Genomic DNA, 23,173 nt, shown 5'->3' with positions numbered 1-23,173 from the left:
GGCGATCACATGACACGTCCGTCATATGCGGAAACAAACCATAACCTCCTGAGCGGAAACAGGAAGCTGAGGGGAAGGGCAGGGCAGAGATGAGGGACTGTTTACCAATGAAAATATATTTTATTTTCCTACTGTGAAGAAGACGAAACCTCTTTACATGGGAACAAACAGCGGATGAAAGCACAATTTCCACTCTGATTTACGTTCTCTATTCGTGAGTCATTTCATGTAAGTATTGTGCATAAAACTGAGCAGGTATCGTTAGGTTTTAATCTAGCTCGCTAGCAGGACCATTCCGTAGGATACAATTAGAACTGTGCTACTCAGATTGAAGCCATTTGCGTTTGGAGGTCCGACAGTCTGAAGTGCGAAAGATGTGCTACTCTTCCAGCAAGGTATAGCACTTAACAGTTTGATAAAATAACCATTAGACGATGTATAGCTATCCGGCTAGCTAACGAACTTGATAACGTAACGTTTGGGAGCGGTATACTAGTCTGCTTAACAACAGTCTTCACCTAAGTAGCAAGGAACCAGTCAATTATAGGTAGGAACAGCTTTGGCCGTTAGTGTGTTAACGCTTTGATAAATAAGTGTTTCCGCTGAGATTAACTGAAACTGATGTGTCGTTATGGCGGCGTTGTGTTTGCTTGATTCAGGAACCACAATGACTGCCATCAAGCACGCACTCCAGAGGGACATCTTCACGCCCAATGATGAGCGGCTCCTCAGCATCGTCAACGTCTGCAAGGCGGGGAAGAAGAAGAAGAACTGCTTCCTGTGTGCAACAGGTGTGACTGCGACCATCTAAACAGCTGAATTCCCATAAAATCCAGAGTAATGAGAACATTTGCTAATGAAGTACACGTGTGCCATCAACTTTTACTGCTCATGGGTTTAAATAAGGGGAACGGTACAGTCCCTGGTAAAGTATATTTTTCCCCTTCAACTGTTTTTAAATGATGGTTTTGATTTTTGTGCGGCAGTGACAACAGAGAGGCCTGTTCAAGTGAAGGTTGTAAAGGTGAAGAAATCGGACAAAGGAGACTTCTACAAGCGCCAGATGGCCTGGGAGCTGAGAGACTTGACTGAGGTGGACGCCAAAGATTCCAGCAAGGTCAGCTTCTAGAACCAATATAAGATGTATTGAACTTAGGTCAAAGGTCATCTTCCCTTCCCGTTGACCTAACCACCATGCTCGAATAGGTGCAGGCCTGGGATCGATATATGTAAGATGAGCCAGGTCTGTTGATTACCCATGAGCTTTTTCCTTGTCAAATTGTGTGAGAAGCCTCCAGCAACGACAGCTACAGGAAGTGTGAGGTTAACGACAGGAAGTCCTCTGCAGATTAATGTGCTAACCTGCTTTGAGTGGGCGTGTCGTAACAGGACGAGATGGGTGTAGCTCAGTGGTAGAGAATGGTGTACAACCCGAAGAGTATTTAACTGCAAATCAAGTTGTCACCGGTTCAATTCCTCCAAGTATTTTGGATAAAAGCATCTGCTAAATGGATGCATTCCATCATCGTAAATATCTTCCCCCGAACCCTCCACCCATCTCCATTCTTCTCTCACGCCCCCCCTCATCCCTACGTTCTCTCCCCGTGGCGCGTCTGTCGCCTCAGGAGAACCCGGAGTTCGACCTTCACTTCGAAAAGGTGTACAAGTGGGTGGCCAGCAGCACGACCGAGAAGAACTCCTTCATCTCCTGCATCTGGAAGCTGAACCAGCGCTACCTGAGGAAGAAGGTGGAGTTTGTGAACGTCAGCCCCCAGCTGCTGGAAGGTAGGCAGGGACGCCTGGGCGCAGAGCTGGACAGTGTGTGGGGACACCCTGCCCGTCGGAGCAGAACCACTGTCCTGTTAGCTTGTGTGTGTGCGTGTGTGTGTGTGCAGGCTGCTAAAGCTTCCTTTCTGACCTTTGAACTCTTATCCGCATTGTTGTCCTTGACGAGAGGGGGACTGACTCCAAAGACTATGGTATTCCAGTGGGTCTATACCTGGGGATGGGTGTAGCTCAGCGGTAGAGCTGACTGGAGATCAAGAGGTCGCAGGTTCAAATCCCCACCTGTATGTCTGCCAAGTGAATACGTTATCTGTCAGAGTCTTAACGGTATACCTCCCCAGGACTCGCACACAGTTGTGCATGTGTGGGCCATAGCTTAGCGTAGCATAAGCGATTATCCATGCAGTGCCAGGCATGAATGTGAAAGCGTGCTCCCTGAAACACCTGTATGCACGCTGACCTGTGGGGCGACTCTCTCTGCTAACCTCTCTATTCCCACCCTTCTTCTCTTTCACACTCTCGCTCTGGCCAGAGCTTCCTAAAGCTGAAGGTTGGTAGAAATTCCCTTGTTGCCTGTTTCCTCCTCATCCCGTTCTCTTGGCTTTCTTTTGGCATCCTCCTCTTCCTCCTCCCGTTAATGAGAGACTGATGCTGCTCCTTGAGTGGTCTGTGATGTGTATGTGGACTGTTTTTCTTTTTGGATTTTTTTTGTTTTATCTTTCGTTTTTTTAGAATTCATCATCATTTGTTGAATTGCGAAAGCGTTTTTTTTTCTGCATTTGTGAGCGCGCACAAGGCTCAGAATCTTGCCCACCCCCCTGCTAACCCAGACTCCATTCACTACGTCCCACGTCCCCACTTCCTGCTCACCGGTGTTCCACATCCTGGTTTAGAATCCGTCCCCAGTGGGGAGAGCCAGAGTGTTGCCGGGGGCGACGAGGATGCGCTGGACGACTACCAGGAGCTGAACGCCAGGGAGGAGCAGGACATCTCGGGCATGATGGACGTGTGTGAGTACGCCATCTCCAACGCCGAGGCCTTCGCTGAGAAGCTGTCCCGGGAGCTGCAGGTGCTGGATGGGGTGAGTGCAGCGCAGACAGACAGGAAATGCACCAGTCCCCCACTTCCTGGTTATCAATGATGCAAACCTGTTTTTGAAAAATAATCCCAAATATTTTTGTAACCTTTTTGAAACTTTTGGTCGAGAACATTTTCGCAAACCTTTTTTAGAAAACAAATTTTCCCCCCCAAAACTGATCCAATAATAAACATCCGATCTCGTCTCCTCTGCCAGGCCAACATCCAGTCCATCATGGCCTCAGAGAAGCAGGTGAACATCTTGATGCAGCTTCTGGACGAGGCGCTGTCAGAGGTGGACACCATCGAGGGCAAGCTGAGCAGCTACGAGGAGATGCTGCAGAGCGTCAAGGAGCAGATGGACCACATCTCCCAGAGCAACCTCCTCATCCAGATCAGCAACACCAACAACGGCAAGCTGCTGGACGAGATCCAGTTCCTGGTGGTGAGGAGGAGGGGGAGCGGGGGGAGGGGGGCTTTACCGGGGGTCACCGAGGTTACTCAGAGGCGTTACCAGAGGAGCTGAGTGTAAGTGACTCTGTCCTGTACGCCCCCCCCCCCCCCCCCCCCCAGAACTACATGGACCTGTCGAAGGGCCACGTGCGAGCGCTGCAGGAGGGAGACCTGTCCTCCCCCAAGGGCATCGAGGCCTGCATCAACGCCTCCGAGGCCCTGCTGCAATGCATGAATGTGGCACTCAGACCAGGTGTGGATATATGTAGTGTGTGTGTGTTTTACGTGTAGCAGTTTTGAATTGGCCCACTCTTTCACTTGATACTGACCCTGGCCCTCGTGTGTGCGTGTGCGTGCGTGTGTGTGTGTGTGTGTGTGTCCAGGCCACGAGAAGCTGATGGCAGTGAAGCAGCAGCAGCAGCTGTTCTCCGAGCTCAGGGACACCTTCGCTCGGCGCCTCACCAACCACCTCAACAACGTCTTCGTTCACCAGGTAAACCCCGGCGCCCGTGGCGACGTGCATCTCGACACGTGACGCGTCTTTCGTTTTAGTGGCGTCTCCCAGGGCCCGGTCTGTGCCCAACACACTGGGTCACTGTTGTACTGTCCTCAGAAGCAGCAAGTCTTTGACAGTCACCTGCTCTGCTCGTATCACGCCGCTTTGCCAGGAGCTCACTCTGTCCCTCTTGTCAGTTACTTCACTGCTGTCAGTACCTCACTGCTCTGTCAGTACCTCACTCTGTCCCTCTTGTCAGTTACTTCACTGCTGTCAGTACCTCACTGCTCTGTCAGTACCTCACTCTGTCCGTCTTGTCAGTTACTTCACTGCTGTCTGTACCTCACTGCTCTGTAAAGACCTCACTGCTCTGTCCCTCTGTCTGTACCTCACTGCTCTGTAAAGACCTCACTGCTCTGTCCCTCTGTCTGTACCTCACTGCTCTGCCTGTACCTCACTGCTCTGTGAAGACCTCACTGCTCTGTTCCTCTGTCTGTACCTCACTGCTCTGTCTGTACCTCACTGCTCTGTAAAGACCTCACTGCTCTGTCTCTCTCTCTGTCAGTTCAACCACTTCAGTCACTTCAAAATGACCATCCCTCAGTTCTATAGGTCTTCCTGTCTGTCTCTCCCAGTGAGTACCCCCACAGCAACCACCCTGACCCCCCCCCCCTCCCCCCTTCTCTAACCTCTGACCCCCCCCCCTCCCCCCTTCTCTAACCTCTGACCCCTCCCCTCTACCCCGACTCACCAGTCTGACTTTTTCAAGCCCTTTGTTTGGTCCTCAAGAATGCTGGCTCGAGAGTGCATGGAGTGCGTTGATCCCTACTCACGTCTTCTCACAGACTGACCCTCATGACCCCTGACCCCTGTGGCTCCAGGCTGCTGTCATCCCCTCTGCCTGCATGTAGCAACTGTGCTAGGCTGTGTAGCAGCAGACAAGGGGAGAGCGTGGGGATGTGATCATCTGATTTGCCGCTGTGGGAGACTTTGTTTGTGACATGCAGATTTACATTTGATACTAACCTGTTCTAGTGGTGATGTTGACCACACTGCCTCAAGCTCCAGTGAACTCACCTGGTTGGCACTCCTTGCATAAGATGTCCTTACATGAATCATTGACGGTGCAGGTGTCGATGGTGTGTGTGTGTGTATGTGCGGGTGCTGATAATGTGTGTACAGATGCTGATGCTGTGTGTGTGCGTTGATGGTGCATGTGGTGCAGATGGGGGGGGAGGGGCTGATGCTGTGGTGTTGATACAGTGTGTGTGTGTTGACTGTGTGTGTGTGTTGACATTGTGTGTGTGTGTGTGTGCTGATGCTGTGTGTGTATGTGTGTGTACTGATGCCGTGTGTGTGTGTGTGTGTGTGTGTGTGTGTGTACTGATGCCGTGTGTGTGTTGACTGTGTGTGTGCTGATGCTGTGTGTGTGCTGATGCTGTGTGTGTCTCCAGGGCCACGACCAGAGCTCCAGCCTGACCCAGCACACTGCGGAGCTGCTGCTGCCCAAACACAGCCCTCTGCACAGGGAGCTGCTGCGCTACGCCAAGCTCATGGAGTGGCTGAAGACCACCCAGAGGGAGAAGTACGAGGGCCTGTCCAGGGTGAGCCGCGCACCCTGCTCCCACGCCCCCTGCCCCCACGCTCCCTGCCCCCACGCTCCCTGCCCCCACGCACCCTGCCCCCACGCACCCTGCCCCCACGCCCCCACGCTCCCTGCCCCCACGCTCCCTGCCACCACGCCCCCTGCCACCACGCCCCCTGCCACCACGCCCCCTGCCCCCTGCCCCCACGCTCCCTGCCCCCACGCCCCCTGCCCCCACGCCCCCTGCCCCCACGCCCCCTGCCCCCACGCCCCCTGCCCCCACGCTCCCTGCCCCCACGCTCCCTGCCCCCACGCCCCACCCCCCCTGCCCCCACCCCCCCTGCCCCCACGCCCCCTGCCCCCACTCCCTCAAATGCACACTTACATCAAGACAAGTTGTAATATTTTCAACTCCTGCGAATAGGGATGTCACGAGAACCGATACTTGCGATACCTTTCGATGCTAAAATAACAAAACACCAACGATGCCCATTTTTTTAAGCATCGTGAGCGCCGATGCCAGATGTTAGCATCGGTGCTGCGCCTCTTCTGGAACTGTTGGGGGCAGTATTCAGGAGTGTTCCAGGCGACGTTTACAGTTAGAAAACCAAGATAGCAACTGCAGCTGCAGCGATCGCCCCATCTCGACTTGTTTACAACAAAGGCACAAAATGTTGTGGTTGGAAATAGCCTACTTTGCGTTTGAGGCAGATGACCGTGGCGTTATAATTAATCTGCAGAAGCCACTATAGGCCTACAGAAGATGCTACCGTGTTCTTCAGATCAAGGGAGGTAATACTTCCAATTTAACTAAGCAACTGAAAGATCGTCATCCGGATTTGTTTAAAGAATTCAAGGTGAGCCGTTCCAGATGAGGCGCAGCACCGATGCTAACAACTGGCATTCTACCAAATAAATCAATGTTCGTTGTGGTCGCGGCGAAGTTCTGAATACATCCAAAGAATGCACTCTCTGTTTTTTTAACCTGTCATACACGTTACACAATGTTTGAGATGGTGGGCACTACAGTTACAATGGCTTATGTTGTGTAGCCTATAGTTTAGGTTAGCTATGCTGTAGTTTTAACTTAGCGTATAGCCTACCTTGGTTAGAAGGTAAACTCATGTTCATCTTGTTAGCTGAATGGCTTAATTGCACTGTATTATGTTGTGCTATGCTCTGTTGCACATGTTTTGTCTTATGACATTTAGCTATTTTTCAAAATATTTGTATAATTAAGTTCATGTTTCAAGTTCAAGTACATGGAGTCTTAGAAAATCCTTTTTTTTTTTTTTTTTACCATGGTATCGAAATTGGCATCGAGAATCGTGTTATTTTACTGGTATCGGCACCGACTACTGAATTTTTGGTATCGTGACACCCCTACCTGCGATCCACAAACCACTCCCCTTTTCCCTGTTTTTATGTTCTTTTGAAAAGCAAAGATGGCCTCCTGCTGGCTTCACTCCTACTGTGAGATGTAAGCACTCTCCTCTCTCTCTCCCTCTCTCTCCCCCCCAGACGTATGTTGACTACATGAGCAGACTCTATGAGCGAGAAATCAAAGATTTCTTTGAGATCGCCAAGATCAAGATGGCGGGAACGACCAAGGAGGGGAAGGGGAAGTTTGGTAAGAGCTCTGACGTTTCCCACAAACTGGAGGGGGAGGGTTTTTTGCTAGTAGGGTATAGTGGTTAGAGCTCTGATTAGGGTGTAGGTTCAAATCCCCCCCTCCCCTCCGTCTGCTCATCGCTATGAAAGCGTGTGCCAAACAGAAGGCAAAAAAACGAAACAATGAATGTGGTATCCATACACAGCCGGGAAAAAGCAAGGAACTCGATTGTGTTTAATAACTTGGTGTCCGTGACACTGTTTCACACATCGTGCCTGATGTTGAAGCTCCCATGCCTCTCTCTGTCTCAGTGTGACTGTCTGAACTTCTGTTCCATGGCTTCTTAATGCCTGTGTGTGTGTGTGTGCTCTATGCACCACACGGTGACATACACACACTGCAGCAGCCCTGAGGTCAGCTCAATCTGCCTTGCATGTCAAAGTGTGACCTCTGACCTCTTAACATGGCCTCCCGAGTCCTCATGCTGCATGTCTTTAACGTCTGTGTCTCTGCCGCCTGCCTCGCTAACCGGCTGACAGCCACGCTTCCGCGGAAAGAGAGCGCTCTCAAACAGGAAACGGAAAGTAAGTATTCCGCCGGAACTCACCTGTAACCCTTTCCCCCCCCACCCACTTCTCCACTTCCTGTTTCTCTCTCTCACCTTCCTACCTTTCGCTACTTCCTGCCGCGTGTTCGTCGTTACTTCCTGCCCCTCTCTGCTTTCCTACTCTCAGCTCCTACCTACTGCCATCAGTACCCCTGCTGTCCTGTCGCTGCACATCCAAGACCCCCCCCCCCCCCTCACGTAGCCACCCTCCAGCCTGTCCTTAGACAGGCTGTCCATACAGTCGACATGCCTCACCCCACTGCTCGAACGCATCCACACATTGCTCAGTCACGCGTGCCTAACACGCCTGCACTTCCCGCCTGTGTGGCGTGCGCGACGCCTCCTCCACTGGTTGAGTGTGTGCTCCTCCTCGTCCCAGGCCTGCACGGCAGCTCCGGGAAGCTGACCGGCTCCACGTCCAGCCTCAACAAGCTGGCGGTGCAGGGCTCCAACAGCCGGCGCTCCCAGTCCTCCTCCCTGCTCGACATGGGCAACATGTCCGCCTCCGACCTGGACGTGGCCGACAGGACCAAGTTTGACAAGGTAATGTTGGAGTGTGCCTCTGTGGTCTTACTCATATGACAGTGCCTATCTCTGTTACTAATATTTGTGTCTGTGTGTTCCTGATGGTACAGTGTGTGTGTGTGTTACTGAGGGTACAGTGTGTCTGTGTGTTACTGATGGTACAGTGTGTGTGTGTTACTGATGGTACAGTGTGTGTGTTTGTGTTACTGATGGTACAGTGTGTCTGTGTGTCACTGATGGTACAGTGTGTCTGTGTGTCACTGATGGTACAGTGTGTTACTGATGGTACAGTGTGTGTGTGTGTGTTACTGATGGTACAGTGTGTGTGTGTGTTACTGACGGTACAGTGTGTCTGTGTGTTACTGATGGTACTGTGTGTGTTACTGATGTACAGTGTGTGTTACTGATGGTACTGTGTGTGTGTGTGAGTTACTGATGGTACAGTGTGTGTGTTACTGATGGTACTGTATGTGTGTTACTGATGGTACTGTGTGTGTGTGTGTTACTGATGGTACTGTGTGTGTGTGTGTGTTACTGATGGTACTGTGTGTGTGTGTTACTGATGGTACTGTGTGTGTGTGTGTTACTGATGGTTCTGTGTGTGTGTGTGTTACTGATGGTACTCTGTGTGTGTGTGTTACTGATGGTACTGTGTGTGTGTTACTGATGGTACTGTGTGTGTGTTACTGATGGTACTCTGTGTGTGTGTTACTGATGGTACTCTCTGTGTGTGTGTTACTGATGGTACTCTCTGTGTGTGTGTTACTGATGGTACTCTCTGTGTGTGTGTTACTGATGGTACTCTCTGTGTGTGTGTTACTGATGGTACTCTCTGTGTGTGTGTTACTGATGGTACTCTCTGTGTGTGTGTTACTGATGGTACTCTCTGTGTGTGTGTTACTGATGGTACTCTCTGTGTGTGTGTTACTGATGGTACTCTCTCTGTGTGTGTTACTGATGGTACTCTCTCTGTGTGTGTTACTGATGGTACTCTCTCTGTGTGTGTTACTGATGGTACTCTCTGTGTGTGTGTGTTACTGATGGTACTCTGTGTGTGTGTGTGTGTGTGTGTGTGTGTTACTGATGGTACTCTCTGTGTGTGTGTTACTGATGGTACTCTGTGTGTGTGTTACTGATGGTACTGTGTGTGTGTGTTACTGATGGTACTCTGTGTGTGTGTTACTGATGGTACTGTGTGTGTGTTACTGATGGTACTCTGTGTGTGTGTTACTGATGGTAGTGTGTGTGTGTTACTGATGGTACTGTGTGTGTGTGTGTGGTTCCAGATCTTCGAGCAGGTGCTCAGTGAGCTGGAGCCTCTGTGTCTGGCAGAACAAGACTTCATCAGCAAGTTCTTCAAGCTGCAGCAGAGCCCTCCACCCCTCCAGGTGGCGCCGCAGGTACCCACTGGCTCTTCTTTTTAATGTTGGTTTTATTGTATATTTATTGTGATCCCTCCCCAGTCAGTTGCAGACCCAGTCAGGCAGTAGCATTGTATCAACCCAAACTTTCAACCACTGATATTGTTCCCTTCCTGCCTTTCCACATGCCCAATCCCAGGGTTTCCGCAGGGTCTTAAGTCTAGAATTCAAAATTTTAAATTTAAGGCCTTAAACGTCTTAAAAACTACCATATTTTCATACGAGGTCTTAAATTTCATGTAGTCGGGTCTAAAAATGGTGTTGACCCTCGTTCACTTACAGAAACGCTAGCTGTCTTTATGGTCTTAAAATGGTCTACATTTGACTTACTGAAACCTGGTGATGTAACTGTAGTCTGCCTGGTGGTGAGCCGGCTAATATGTGCTTTCGACTTCATGCGGCGTAGCCTGCAGCACGACTGACTCGAAGCAGCCAATGGCATTCTCAGCTTCAAGTCAGCCGGCTGCAGCCAGCGCTGCATGAAGTCGAACACACCGATTGATATAGTTCCATGATATGTTGTGGTCCTGTGGCTGATGTGGGAGGGCTTGTTTCAGCAGGGCGAGGGGGAGGAGCTGGATGGAGGACAGCCCTCCAGGATGGCCCCCCACGGGGAGCACAGACACTCCATGTCTTCTGAGTGAGTCTCTCTCCGTCCCTCTGGCTCTCAGCGGGAGACACATTCACTCGAAACTCTGATGCTTCATATTTTCAATTTTATTTGTAACAAGTGCACAACAAGGTACATTAGAATTCTTGAGTCCTGTTCCTTTGACAATGCCTTTTGGCCTAACCTTTTAATAAGCAATCTAAGATTATACCATTATATATATTATACCAATATTATATATTCTCTCTCCCTCTCCCCTCCCCCCCTCCCCTTCCCTCCCTTCCCCCTCCCTCCCTTCCCCCTCCCTCCCTTCCCCCTCCTCCATCTCCCTATCCTCCTCCATCTCCTCCCTTCCCCCTCCCCCTTCCCTCCCTCCCTCCCTCCCTCTTCCCTTCCCCCCTCCTCCTTCCCTCTTCCCTCCCTTCCCCTCTCCTCCATCTCCCTCTCCTCCATCTCCTCCCTTCCCCCTCCCCCTTCCCTCCCTCCCTCCCTCTTCCCTTCCCCCCTCCTCCTTCCCTCTTCCCTCCCTTCCCCTCTCCTCCATCTCCCTCTCCTCCATCTCCCTATCCTCCTCCATCTCCTCCCCCCTTCCCCCCTCCTCCTTCCCTCCCTCCCTTCCCTCCCTCCTCCCTTCCCCCCCCTCCCTTCCCCCCCCCTCCCTTCCCCCTCCTCCATCTCCCTCTCCTCCCCCCTCTCCGTCTCCTCCCTCCTCCCTCCCTTCCTCCCTCTTCCCTCCTCCTCCATCTCCCCCTCCATCTCCCCATCCTCCTCCATCTCCCCATCCTCCCCCCTCCTCCATCTCCCTATCCTCCCCCTCCTCCCCCCTCTCCTCTCCTCCCCCTCTCCCATCTCCCTATCCTCCTCCATCTCCTCCCCCTCCTCCATCTCCTCCCCCTCTCCCTCCCCCCTCTCCTCCCCCCTCTCCCTCTCCTCCCCTCCCCCCTCTCCCTCCCCCCTCTCCTCCCCCCTCTCCCTCTCCTCCCCCCTCTCCTCTCCTCCCCTCCCCCCTCTCCTCCCCCCTCTCCTCCCCCCTCTCCTCCCCCCTCTCCCTCTCCCTCTCCCTCTCCTCCCCCCTCTCCTCCCCCCTCTCCTCCCCCCTCTCCCTCTCCCTCTCCCTCTCCTCCCCCCTCTCCCCCTCCTCCCCATCTCCATCTAAAATTAAGAATATTAAGGACAAAATAAATACTGAATAACAACTGAGAACATCCCAACAATATGTTACCTCCACCCCTCTCCTCTCCAGGAAGGACTTGGTGCGCCTGATGATGAACAAGATCTTTCAGAGCATCGAGACGGAGCTCCACAGCCTCATCGCCCTGGGCGACAAGATCGACAGCTTCCACTCGCTGTACATGCTGGTGAAGATGAGCCACCACGTGTGGACGGCGGAGAACGTGGACCCGGCCTCCTACCTCAGCACCACCCTGGGCAACGTGCTGGTCACCGTCAAGAGGAACTTCGACAAATGCATCGTGAGTGGAAAAGGGGGGGGGGGGGGTCCTCGTTCATCGCACGCCTTCATCCTCCCTCCCTCCTTCACCTGGCTTGTGCAGTCTGTTGAGATATGGCTTGTTGTGCTTGTGCAGTCCGTTCAGATCCGGCAGATGGAGGAGGTGAAGATCTCCAAGAAGAGCAAGGTGGGGATCCTGCCGTTTGTCACGGGCTTCGAGGAGTTCGCCGAGCTGGCGGAGACCATCTTCCGCAGCGCCGAGCGGCGCGGCGACCTGGACAAGGCCTACGTCAAGCTGATCAGAGCCGTCTTCATGAACGGTGAGAGGATGATCCTGTACCAAAAAAAACATGTACAAATAGTGCATGAAAAAGTGCAATAGCGATAACAAATGGCTTGCTATGAGTTTGTAAATTGTATTAATTTAGCAGACGCTTTGATCTAAAACGACAATGTAAATTTACTGTAACAAATCAAAGATTAGAAGTGTGTAATTCTAGCTGTTTCTTTGGGGGCGGTCAGTCAGTCAAGGAAATATCTGTATTTACCAGGCACAGTACATCCAAATCTTCAACTGCAATATTACAAAGCACAGTGCAAAAAGAATGTTGTACCTATGTGATTGGCTGATGGCCGGTGGTGATGACCTCACCGTCTTTCCCCAGTGGAGAAGGTGGCCAATGAGAGCCAGAAGACCCCACGTGACGTGGTGATGATGGAGAACTTCCACCACATCTTCTCCACGCTGTCGCGCCTGAAGATCTCCTGCCTGGAGGCCGAGAGGAAGGAGGCCAAGCACAAGTACACTGACCACCTGGGGTCCTACGTCATCAACTCCCTGGGCCAGCCGCTGGAGAAGCTCAACGTAAGAGGGAGGTCAGGGGTTGGAAGGGTTAGGTCAGGGATAGTCAGGGGTGAGGTTGAGGTCAAGATCAGGGGTGGGAATAGTGAGGTCAGGGTGCTAGGATGGTGGGGTTGGGGCTGGAATGTGAGGTTGAGGTCAAGAATTGGGAAGGTAACGGCCGGGGTCTGGGGCTGAAATGTGAGGTCGGGATGGTGGGGTCAGGATGGTGAGGTTAGAGGGTCCGTGGCCATACTGACAGCGTTGCCCACGTGTCGCAGCACTTCTTCGAGGGCGTGGAGGCGCGCGTGGCCCAGGGCGTGCGTGAGGAGGAGGTCAGCTACCAGCTGGCCTTCAACAAGCAGGAGCTGAGGAAGGTGATCAAGGAGTACCCTGGGAAGGAGGTGAAGAAGGGCCTGGACAACCTGTACAGGAAGGTGGACAAGCACCTGTGTGAGGAGGAGAGCCTGCTGCAGGTGAGACACACCGACGAGTACTAGAACATCCCATTATATGCCCATGAAATAGCAACACGAGCTCAGCTCACCTGGGGCAGCCAGACAGATTTGACTCACCTGCATTTCCCGCGCTGTCCCCTAGGTGGTGTGGCACTCGATGCAGGATGAGTTCATCCGCCAGTACAAGCACTTCGAGGGTCTGATTGGCCGCTGCTACCCGGGATCTGGCATCACCATGGACTTCACCATTAGGGACATGCTGGAGTACTTCTCCAGCATCGCCCAGTCGCATTAACCACAGAGCGCGTTACTGACGTCATCACTGCTTATTGGTGCCTCGCAAAATGAAACACTACTTACCTTCTTTTACATGTCTTGACTGAAAGAGATTCACAGAATGATTTCCCCCCGCCAATTCCATGTTGCACACATACTAGTTTGTGTTGTAAATCGTCTAAGACCTTAAACTTAAGCAAAAATGTCCAGCAAAGTACATTTTATAATGGAGCTTAATTATGTGTGATATATATATATAGGCAGAATGTCAAATGTAAATAAACTACAAATCTCAACTTGTTTCCTGTGTACTTTGTCATTATATAGAGCAAGTGTCTATATGCTGTAATAGATCAACAGTAGCTTCATAAACTACCTAAATGTGAACTGCAGCCAAACCAACATTTGGGAGCATTAAGGGGCGAGTGTCTACATGTTAACTGACATTAGTTTGTCATTTCTCACTAGTTATTGAGCAAACTAAAAGAAGACCAAAACATTCCAGTGCCAGCTATGAGAGGCAGCAAATAATGTTAGAGAATGATAGTGTGCCTTGCTGATAGCAATCACACCAATAAGAACTAGACAGAACTGAATTTTGTGCATTTATTACCTTTTGAATGAGTATACCAAAGTATAGACCAGATAAAGGGGAAGATATCATCCCTGGTCGACTGGTCCACCCCCGGCTACTGGGCCAGGTTCTCTGCTGCCGTCATCATGCTGGGGCAGGTGGGTGGGGGTTGGGGGTGCCTGGGGCAGGTGGGTGGGGGTTGGGGGTGCCTGGGGCAGGTGGGTGGGGGTTGGGGGGGCTGGGGCAGGGGCAGGTTGCTGGGGCGGGTGGCGGTTGGGGGGCCCTGGGGCCACTCCTGCAGGGGGAACTTGTCCACGTTCTCCTGGGAGGGGGGTCGGCTCCATCGTGGGCTTGCTTCTTCAAAATCCCACTAGAGACAAGACAGGAGGGCCGGAGATGTAATGCAGGACACAGTGGTGCCCCCTAGGGGTGCACCAGGGGAAACAATGCGTAGGTACATAAATACACAATTAGTCAATTGTTTTCATTCAGCAAACGTGTTGAAGTAAAGCGACAAACAAAAGAGGGGGAGTATTTGAACCTGTGACCTCTCGATCTCTGTTTAAATGCTACCACTGAATGGCACCCATACCCCCACAGCGACCATGACGGTACACTGATTGTTTGAGCAGAAGAGAGGATGACTACCTGCAGGTCAGAGCTAAGGGATGAGTCTGAGGAGGAGTCCAACTCGGTGCAGGCCTCGTCCACTCTCACCACCCTCTCCGTCGTCCGCTGGGGTCGGCAGTTCGGCACCTTCTCCCTCGAGAGCGTCACCTGCTTCAAACACATCTAGACACATACAGACACACATCAAATGCACCAGGATACACACACACACACACACAGCTTCACAGCGCACACACACAGATGGCTTCATAGTACTCATACCAGGGAGGAGATAACCCTGGCAGTTTATGTAGCTGAGAGGGGTTGAGTATTTCAGCTCACCTTTCTCACAGGTTGAATGTCAACATCCATATAGTGACCCAGGTCAGCCAGAGGTTTCTTCTGTGAAGGAGCCCTGTCCAAGCCCAACTGAAGAGAAGGGCATGGAAAACAGAACAGACACATTAAGACACAAAACACTCGGCTCAAATCCTGTGTTGAAAAACAAACACCACAGAACAGTCCTGCCCAGAGCCCTGGCTGTCTCTGTTGCACATACTATGGAGGTGATGGAGCCAGAGGGAGGAGTCACCCCCTGGTGCCCCCACGGGCGATGCTGTGTTTCTGGGGAGGAGGGAGGGGACCCCCCTAGGAGATGCTCTGTGTATGGGGACAGCTTCCTACACTTCTGACTAGGGCCTCGTCTGCACCAGTGAACAGCCAGGATCTAGTCAGTCATTCCTGCTAAGGACCAATCACAGGCAGGATGCTAGGACAATCTTTTATTTTTATGTTTGATGTTTAAGGATACGAGGACCTCCAGGGCAGCAGAGCCGAGAGCAGCCAGAAGCCAGGGCAAAGCTGCCAGCACAGCCTCCAGCTGGCTGTGCCAGGGCAGGGTTGCCCTTAACCACACCAGGACAGCACTGCTGTACAGGACTCCAGCCAGGAAACACAACACCCCAGACCACACCCGCGCCCTGCAGAGGACCTCCCCTCTGTGCTGAAACACAAGACGTTTTTTCCTGGTGACTTGTGTGTCATTATATATTATTATTTAGACATATTATAGTGAGGTGTGACTCACTGCCCTGGAAAGCACCGGAAGCTTGGAGGTCCAGGCTATGACCAGGTAGAGCAGGCCAAGCACATACCCCAGGACTGCTGTCTGATCCTGGACAGAGACGCAACATTCAGCTCTCAACCTTGGTGCTCCAACAGAGGCAGGGGAAGCAGTACCTGTTGTACTGACAGTTTCAGCATGCCATTTATGTTGGAGCTGGAGTGCACTCCAGCTCCAACATAAATGGCATGCTGAAACTGTCGCAAGGTGCAAGCTATGAATGAGGCTGCTAAAATCACATTTTCCTTATTCGTTTTCAGATTTTAATGTGTATTTGTTAAAGTGAGGCTTACATGCACGAGATTACTCAGCAGTCGTCTCCCCGTGGCAGAGTGTGCAGCTGGGTTTAGGGAAAGCTGGGTGCTCAACCAGCCTCCGCATCCCAGTAACACCAGCCCGAACACGGCTTGGTAGGTCTGGTTTTGCCTCCGCCTCCTTCGCTCCATCCTCTGTCTCCTCACTGAGAAAGTTCTGCTCAGTTAATGGGTAGTCAATTTACGGCAAGGACACTTTTGAAAGAGGCTGGGTGGTTCAGGTAACCGCGCATGACAACTCTAAACTCCTGGATAATTTGTTTATAATCTTTAACTTGAAGCCAACTTCACTAAGGTAGAGTCTAATCTCTGTAGTAAATTTATCTCACGGACGCCTATATCTCCGTTGCCCAGGCAAATGTGTTGCATAAGATAAGGGACTTAGTTTTACCGTGACAGAAGCGTCCAGTGAACAAGTTAACCATGTTATTTACTAAGGTGTAGACGTGCAAGTCCTGGTCGCATCACTTACCAGCGGACGAGTTGCAACACAAAGGCAGTAAGATAGCGGCAACTTTAACCGCATCCAGAAAAACCATAAAAACACCCAGTTTAACCTCGAGAAGGGAGAGATACAAGATAGGTTTGATTTCGAATAGTTTTTAACGCTGTCTGGATTTGACATGAAACATGCAAGTGGCTTCTTCCTCACCTGTATCGCGAGCTGGTGGGAAAGAATGGCCCCGACCATGTTGCATACGTTGCCGAAGAAGCAGTATATCGAGCCGCCAGCTTCGACGCCAGCATGTCTGCCGCGCACTCTTAAACAAAGTCTTGATTTGGGAAATAAAGGAAATGTGCGACAACACCAAGCTTTCAATTGCATTAATGAGACGTCATATATTGGTAAAAGTAATATAGGAGGCTTATACTCACATGCAACAGGATGCCAGCAAGACCAACGCGCACAAGCAGCCGAGGCCGATTGGAACGCAAACATTTTCATTGTTTTGAAAACAGCTGAATATTGTATCCAGGCGCACCCGCACGTTCAAACTACCATCTTTTGTAATCATATTTCAATTATAAACCATGTGTTTTACCATTGCCAAAGACGTTGCAGTCGGCCACAACAAAAAACGTCTGGTCCCGTTGACCGGATGAGCGTCTGTAATGCAACGCGTGCTCATTAAACACGTATAGCCAGGTGTGCCCCATCTCTTACGCATCATCAGCCTAACCTGTTAATCGTCGAGGGACAAATCTTAAAACGCCAGAAGTACGAATTATGTAAACAATAACGACCAGACCGTAACTGAGACAATGTTGAATCACTCCATATGTTCAAAGAACCTGGACATCTATAAAGCTCTTCTAGGGAGCTCTGGGTTTGTGTATACCAATGGAGGTAAAAGCCAAATAAAAACACATCCTCTGAAATATATGATTTATTTATGGAACTGTTGGAACTATGTTTAAGGCATTACTCGTGAACTGGAATCAAAGCAGTCATCATGTGCATGTACAATGTAATCGTTTCCAAAATGATGGAGTAGAAACCCTAAACAATTACAATAATTCCTCATTCAGATGAGTTTAGACCACAGAGAGCATCTGCAGTGGTGGCCTGGTACAGAGGCATGTTCTGCACGGCTGGAGGACCAAACTGTCCTCAAGACAGTGGGGAAGCAAGTCCTCAAACAGCCTGCTTAGCTCCGCCCATCTCCGCTAGGGAAACAGGAAGTGGCAGCCTTAGACTCGGTGGATCTCTGGAAATAACACACGTTCCACTCCACCAGGTTTGTGATATATATAAAAAGCAGGGGGGCCCCTGATCAGGCGTCCAGGTGCTTGGTGAGTCGACGTACTTTCTCCTTCTTGTTCCTGTTTCCGTGCTTCTTCCACGGCTTGCCCAGGGGGGCCGCGTCGGAGCCGGGCTTCCCCGAGCCGATGGGCCCGCTGCCGGGCTTGTAGCCCATGAAGGACTGGACCCCTTTGGTGAGCGCTCGCACGTTCTCCTGAAACAGAACCACATGCTTGGGGTCAGTGCGTCGGCCCTCGTACACCGGCACGGCTCGGAGCAAGACACGGCTACTTCTAGAGAGTTCCGGTGCATTCAGCAGATGGTTTCATTCAAAGCCACACAGCCGCGTATTTCTAAGTGCATGTGGTCAAGGAATAGCGTGTTGACCAGGCGCATAGCGACAATAACCGTTTCGGCCCATTCCATGACCCTGCGCGACAGCTGCCTAGGACGGTCAGAAAGCGTTCGTTAAGTCAAACTGCACCTGATGGAAGAAGTTCTTGTCGACTGGGTTCTCGATCCTCCTGACGCGGTGTGTGCCGCCGTCCGGGCCGGAGACGGCCGGATCGGCCTGGCCCAGCAGGAAGGCCCCATGCTGGTACTGGAAGTCCTCTGCTCTGATGTGCGGAGGGGGGTGGCAGTACAGCAGCTTCCCCTGTCCACGGTCACAAGACACCTTACTTGTTATTGACTCCGAACAGGTGTGGTCAGGACTGGTAGCCAGGGCAACGGCTTGGCCGGCCGAGCTGTGCGCAGCTGTACTCACGTTGACGTAATCCTTCAGGATGTAGCGGGCGGATCTGGACTGGTCCGGCTGACCATGTGTGGTCATGAAGCCTCTCATGTCTGAAAACACAACACAGTAACGGTGTCAATCTCTAGAGGGGTGCGGGCGAGGCGTGGTCAGGTATTCAGGTGGGTGGAATTAGCGTGGACTGGGATATGGGGGAGGTGTGGTCAGATGTGGAGTAGGCGTGGTCAGATATAGAGGGGGCCTGGTCAGGTGTGTGGAGGGGCCTAGCCAGGTATGCAGGTGCGTGGAGGGGCTTGGTCAGGTATGCAGGTGCGTGGAGGGGCGTGCTCAGGTATGCAGGTGCATGGAGGGGCGTGGTCAGGTATGCAGGTGCATGGAGGGGCGTGGTCAGGTATGCAGGTGCGTGGAGGGGCGTGGTCGGGTATGCAGGTGCGTGGTCAGGTATGCAGGTGCGTGGAGGGGCGTGGTCGGGTATGCAGGTGCGTGGTCAGGTATGCAGGTGCATGGAGGGGCGTGGTCGGGTATGCAGGTGCGTGGTCAGGTATGCAGGTGCGTGGAGGGGCGTGGTCGGGTATGCAGGTGCGTGGTCAGGTATGCAGGTGCGTGGAGGGGCGTGGTCAGGTATGCAGGTGCGTGGAGGGGCGTGGTCTTACATCCATAGGCCATGAGCAGCTCCTCGTAGGTGGGTGGCCGGTCGGGGTCCTCGTCTTCTCGCGGGCGGATGATGTTGATGCCGTAGGTGCCCTCCAACACCGCCCGAGGAATAGTCTGACACACGTGGCTCTGTTAAGGACCCGACACCACAGATATATCTATGCATTGCATTGATGTACAGTTTAAGCACAGCTCTATACACAATACATGCCCATAAACATATACTCTATATATATATATATATATATACATAGCAGAGTGAAGTCTTACAAATGATTCCGTGTAACTCTAAAATGCTATACGAAATACGTGAATTCTCAACATTGCAAATGTATACGGCCACACAAATACAGCAGACATTTTTTGATATTTAAGACATCATTCATGTAAATCATTTGGGGGGGCCTAAGACTCGAGTGCGAATGCCATGTATGACAGCCTAAACATGATTAGACAGTGGAGGAGCAAAAGGATATGAGTGAAATGGCCGGCACGTGGTCTCTCATCTGGTCGATGGACAGAATCCCACAGCAGATCATCTCAGCTTTGGTGGACACGAAGGAGGGCATGACCAGCCCGGGGCAGTCGCACAGACACAGGTCGGGCTCCACGTACAGCGTCTGGAAAACACACGCGCGTTCGTGACCTTCCTTCAGAAGGGGCTCGGGAAGTAGGCCTGGGTGAGAGGAGGCATGCTGGTACCTGGAAGTGCTTGGTGTGTCCCGGGGTGGCAGAGACGGACACCTTCTTGTTTCGGAAGATTGTGTTGATGGTGGAACTCTTGCCCACGTTTGGATAGCCCACCTGTCAAAGGACGCGCGTTTCACGAAAAGAAAGCATTCTCCCAACGGTCATTGTTTGACCACAAAAACCACTACTACTCAGTAAAAGGATACACACCGTGTGTGTGTGTGTCTGTGTGTCTATGTGTGCTCACCAAGCCAACCGTGAGTTCTCCTTCCCTACAGGTGGGGCCAGAGTGGGCAGATCTGAACACCGCCATAAGTTCTTCCTTCTGCAGCAGACGACTGGAGTTGTGGAAGCCGGAGGCGTGTGCAGAGTCCCCCTTCCCCCCCTCCTCCTCCGAGGACGTCTCCTGCTCTCCTTCCTCCACGCGCCCTTTAAACTGCACTCTTCTCTGCCGTCCCTCCTCCATGGCACACTCCTCCTCTTCCTCCTCTTCTTCTTCTCTCCTGCTGATATCTTTCATGTCGGGATGATCCTCGTCTTCGCTTGTGGTCTCCTCCTCCTCCTCCTCCTCCTCCTCCTCCTCCTCCTGCTGCTGCTCTACGCCCTGCAACCACAGAAGAAGGGGATTGTGAGAAAACGACCAATCACATGGCACCGCTGTTGTAGAAGTGGCACTCATGCTCTCGTTGCCACCGGCTTAATCAACAGAGTGATTCATTCTTCAACACAGAATCCTCTCCTCTGCATTCAGCCAGGAACATAAGATAAAATGAGATAACACTATCGATCCTCATATGGGTAAATGAGGTCGTTTCAGCAGCAGAAAGACAGGTGAAAGATAGAGATAGTACTGTAAGGAATAAAAAGAAAATACAATGGACAAATAATAAAAATGTATATAAACTAAATGAACACCTAAACGCACAACCAACTGACGCGCTTGTGAGCGACAACGATAAAACAACATGAGGAGTCGGTCCTCCCTGCCCTGCGGGGGGGGCCCTCACCTTCTCCTCCGCCTCCAGCCGCTCGTTCTCCGCCAGGGCGGACCAGAAGACGGCGCGCACGCCGTCCCTCTGGAAGTGGGCCGCCCAGGCCCGTCTCTGCTCCCTGGTCAGCAGGTCGGCCTTGTTCACCAGCAGCATGTTCACCTTGTCTGGAGACACCTCCTTCACGTAGCGCTCCTACAGGACACACAAAGAGCCGTCAGACGGCGTAGCGCTACAGGAGACACCTTCTCACAGCAAAGCAGAGGGCAGCGGGTGCTGGGTTGGAAGAACACGTATTCTCTGGAATGAATCAAGTAACATCTCATCTGAATTACACTCACCAGGTCCGGGCACCGAAACAACAAGGGGTTTCTGGCGTCGACGATCTGGACAACCACATCACTGAGGAACAACAGGGAGACTTCACGTTACTTTCATTTAGAAGACGCTTTTATCCAAAGGGACATAGAAATAGAGCCCATAGAAACTGCAGCAGAAAATCCAGGACCAGAAGTGACAAATGAATGGAAAATGGCAAACCGCCACGACTCAGTGATCCACAGATGAACTCCGTGGTGATCGTACCTCCTCTCAATAACTCTCCACAGCTGCCTCCAGAAATCCAGGTTCCTCTCAAAGGGCGTAAGAATCATCTTCTGCTCCTCTTCCAGCCTGAACAACCACGGCAACGAGATGTCAGGGAAGACAGAAACTTGACGACCATTACAGCTGTTCTACAAAAGCCCTGGGATGTGTTTCAGCCAACGGGGGAAAGCCCTGGGATGTGTGTTGGGCCAATGAGGAAAGCCCTGAGGTGTGTTTAAGCCAATGGGGACAGAGTGGTGGGCTACGTACAGTGCCAGCTCACGCCTCCATTCCAGGAAGCTGTCTCTTTCTGCCTGCTGAAGCACCTCTGGGCTGGTGCTCTCGTCCCAGCGGGGTCTGGGCAGGGTCAAACACACAGAACATTGACACCACTGAAGTAACAGATAGGATACTACAAACACCTGGAAATGCTGCAAGAACATCTGCAAGCTACTGATCCTTGAGTTGGATGCCCCATCACTGAGTAATAGCTATTTAGTGTTGCTATACCCACAGCCCCTGACTACCGCACCATTCTGAGTGTACAACGACTAGACCCTTGGTCCTGGAGACTCCTAAATAGTGACAGTTGACGGACTCACCGCCGCGGTATCCGGAGAAGCTGCCAGTTTTCCTCGTGTAGCTTCTTCAGCTGACTAGCCTCCTCGGCGGTCAGCAGGCCAGCACGCGCTTCCGCTGGCACGAACTTGATGTTGAGCTTTTCTGCGGGAACAGTGGAGTCAGTTTTCCCACTCGAACTTAAATGGGGCTAATGACTTACTCCACCTACGAGATCTGCAAACAAGGACCGTCTTTTACCTGCAACGAACTCTGTCCCCGCAAGTTCTGCCGTGGCGAGGAAATCATCCATGGAACTCTGCTCCGTTACAGACTGCAAGTTCAGTCGACCCCAGTCGTAGCCATCGTTCAATTCACATGTGTGGAGCTGCAGGTGTCAATAAGAGACCGTCAACATCCGTTACGACTACTTACCCTTCTATCAATCTTCGTATGGGTCACACTTAACATAAACAACATAGCAGTAGTGGTGTATGACTAGCTAGCTTGTTGCTCTTAGCCGCACGAGTGTGCTGTCATCCGTACCCACGAATCGCCCCTCTTGTTGCCTCGGCCTGCGTTCAGTCTCTCCTTAATCAGCGCGCGGCCGAGTCCTGCACCACCTCCTCCAGCTTTCTTCTTACCCATGCTGAGATTAAGTTTCCTGTTAGTGTCCTGAGATCCCTATCTATGTACGATGTTATATAAGCTTTTACGGCCTCAAAATACGCACATTTCTAAATGATGTTACCCATGAGGAAACTGTTGTCGTACAAACCGGAAAGGCTTCGGCTCATACCAGTTTTGCAAACTCGTCCAGCTTTTTGTAAATATAAAAAGAAAAAAGGGATACTTGGGCTCGATAGAACAGAAAAAAATGTCTTCACAAGATATTTTGTAAGTCCTAAAAGATGAAGAAAAAAATATGTAGATTAAAGAGCAGTTTTGAAAAAACCCAACATGGTACAATCCAAACATGGTCCTTCAACGATAAATGTCTGGAGAGAAACTCGGTGTAGCGCACAGTTCCACACCTCCTCGTGTCCTTACCGTCTACTTCTAATATTTATCACAACATTTGAAACATTCAGTTGGATTTTTTTTTTTTTTTTATTTCACTTCACATACATTTTTCTTCGCATGCAACGTCTGTTCTAAATTCACAATTGAGCGGAATGCAAGCCAATTTTCAGAACAACCCGGACACATAAATTTGATCCAAATCATTTTGACTGCTATACCCTTTGTCATCCAGCAGGTGGCAGCATAAACCATTTCATAGATGATAAAAAGACAAAAGATTTAAGCCTACATTTAGAAATTTATTTTAGCAGACGCTCTCATCCAGACCGATTTACAGTAAACCTGTTTATTGTCCTTAAT

At 51.3% G+C, this 23,173-nt stretch overlaps 3 protein-coding genes across 6 annotated transcripts; 1 reads left to right on the top strand and 2 right to left on the bottom strand.

Annotated features, from left to right (window-relative positions):
• Positions 1-45: 45 nt before the first annotated feature.
• On the top strand, positions 46-13,492 carry exoc1 (exocyst complex component 1). 4 transcript variants are annotated; one of them, XM_084676236.1, is made up of 20 exons: positions 46-228; positions 660-791; positions 987-1,117; positions 1,626-1,785; positions 2,679-2,866; positions 3,080-3,307; positions 3,436-3,568; positions 3,699-3,808; positions 4,377-4,445; positions 5,266-5,415; positions 6,918-7,026; positions 7,548-7,592; positions 7,995-8,158; positions 9,427-9,540; positions 10,122-10,201; positions 11,415-11,643; positions 11,758-11,941; positions 12,287-12,486; positions 12,744-12,938; positions 13,063-13,492. In XM_084676236.1, exons 2-20 carry the CDS (start codon positions 668-670, stop codon positions 13,213-13,215), a joined length of 2,766 nt encoding a protein of 921 aa, XP_084532362.1. In that variant the 5' UTR covers positions 46-228; positions 660-667; the 3' UTR covers positions 13,216-13,492. The 4 variants fall into 4 exon arrangements, with proteins under 4 accessions (XP_084532362.1, XP_084532361.1, XP_084532365.1 ...); XM_084676235.1 differs by having other exon boundaries at positions 10,119-10,201; XM_084676239.1 differs by lacking the exon at positions 4,377-4,445 and having other exon boundaries at positions 10,119-10,201.
• Positions 13,493-13,914: 422 nt separating this feature from the next.
• On the bottom strand, positions 13,915-17,117 carry tmem44 (transmembrane protein 44). The gene is made up of 10 exons (XM_084675459.1): positions 16,693-17,117; positions 16,469-16,589; positions 16,289-16,373; positions 15,796-15,962; positions 15,467-15,553; positions 15,191-15,382; positions 14,939-15,106; positions 14,722-14,808; positions 14,419-14,562; positions 13,915-14,193 (listed from the first exon to the last, which is right to left on the bottom strand). The coding sequence occupies exons 1-10, from the start codon at positions 16,830-16,832 to the stop codon at positions 13,915-13,917; spliced, it is 1,470 nt and encodes a 489-aa protein (XP_084531585.1). The 5' UTR covers positions 16,833-17,117.
• A 229-nt stretch (positions 17,118-17,346) lies between these two features.
• lsg1 (large 60S subunit nuclear export GTPase 1) lies at positions 17,347-22,578 on the bottom strand. The gene is made up of 14 exons (XM_084676492.1): positions 22,337-22,578; positions 22,052-22,178; positions 21,835-21,955; positions 21,503-21,589; positions 21,233-21,319; positions 20,989-21,049; positions 20,666-20,842; positions 19,906-20,262; positions 19,671-19,772; positions 19,445-19,588; positions 18,968-19,091; positions 18,327-18,406; positions 18,045-18,215; positions 17,347-17,774 (listed from the first exon to the last, which is right to left on the bottom strand). Exons 1-14 carry the CDS (start codon positions 22,436-22,438, stop codon positions 17,592-17,594), a joined length of 1,923 nt encoding a protein of 640 aa, XP_084532618.1. The 5' UTR covers positions 22,439-22,578; the 3' UTR covers positions 17,347-17,591.
• Positions 22,579-23,173: the final 595 nt, after the last annotated feature.

This window comes from Hypomesus nipponensis, chromosome 16, assembly GCF_054491055.1.
Source record: "Hypomesus nipponensis isolate SF chromosome 16, ASM5449105v1, whole genome shotgun sequence".
Taxonomy (NCBI): Eukaryota; Metazoa; Chordata; class Actinopteri; order Osmeriformes; family Osmeridae; genus Hypomesus; species Hypomesus nipponensis.
Note: the sequence above shows the minus strand (reverse complement) of the source record. Positions and strands in the feature narration are given on the sequence as shown.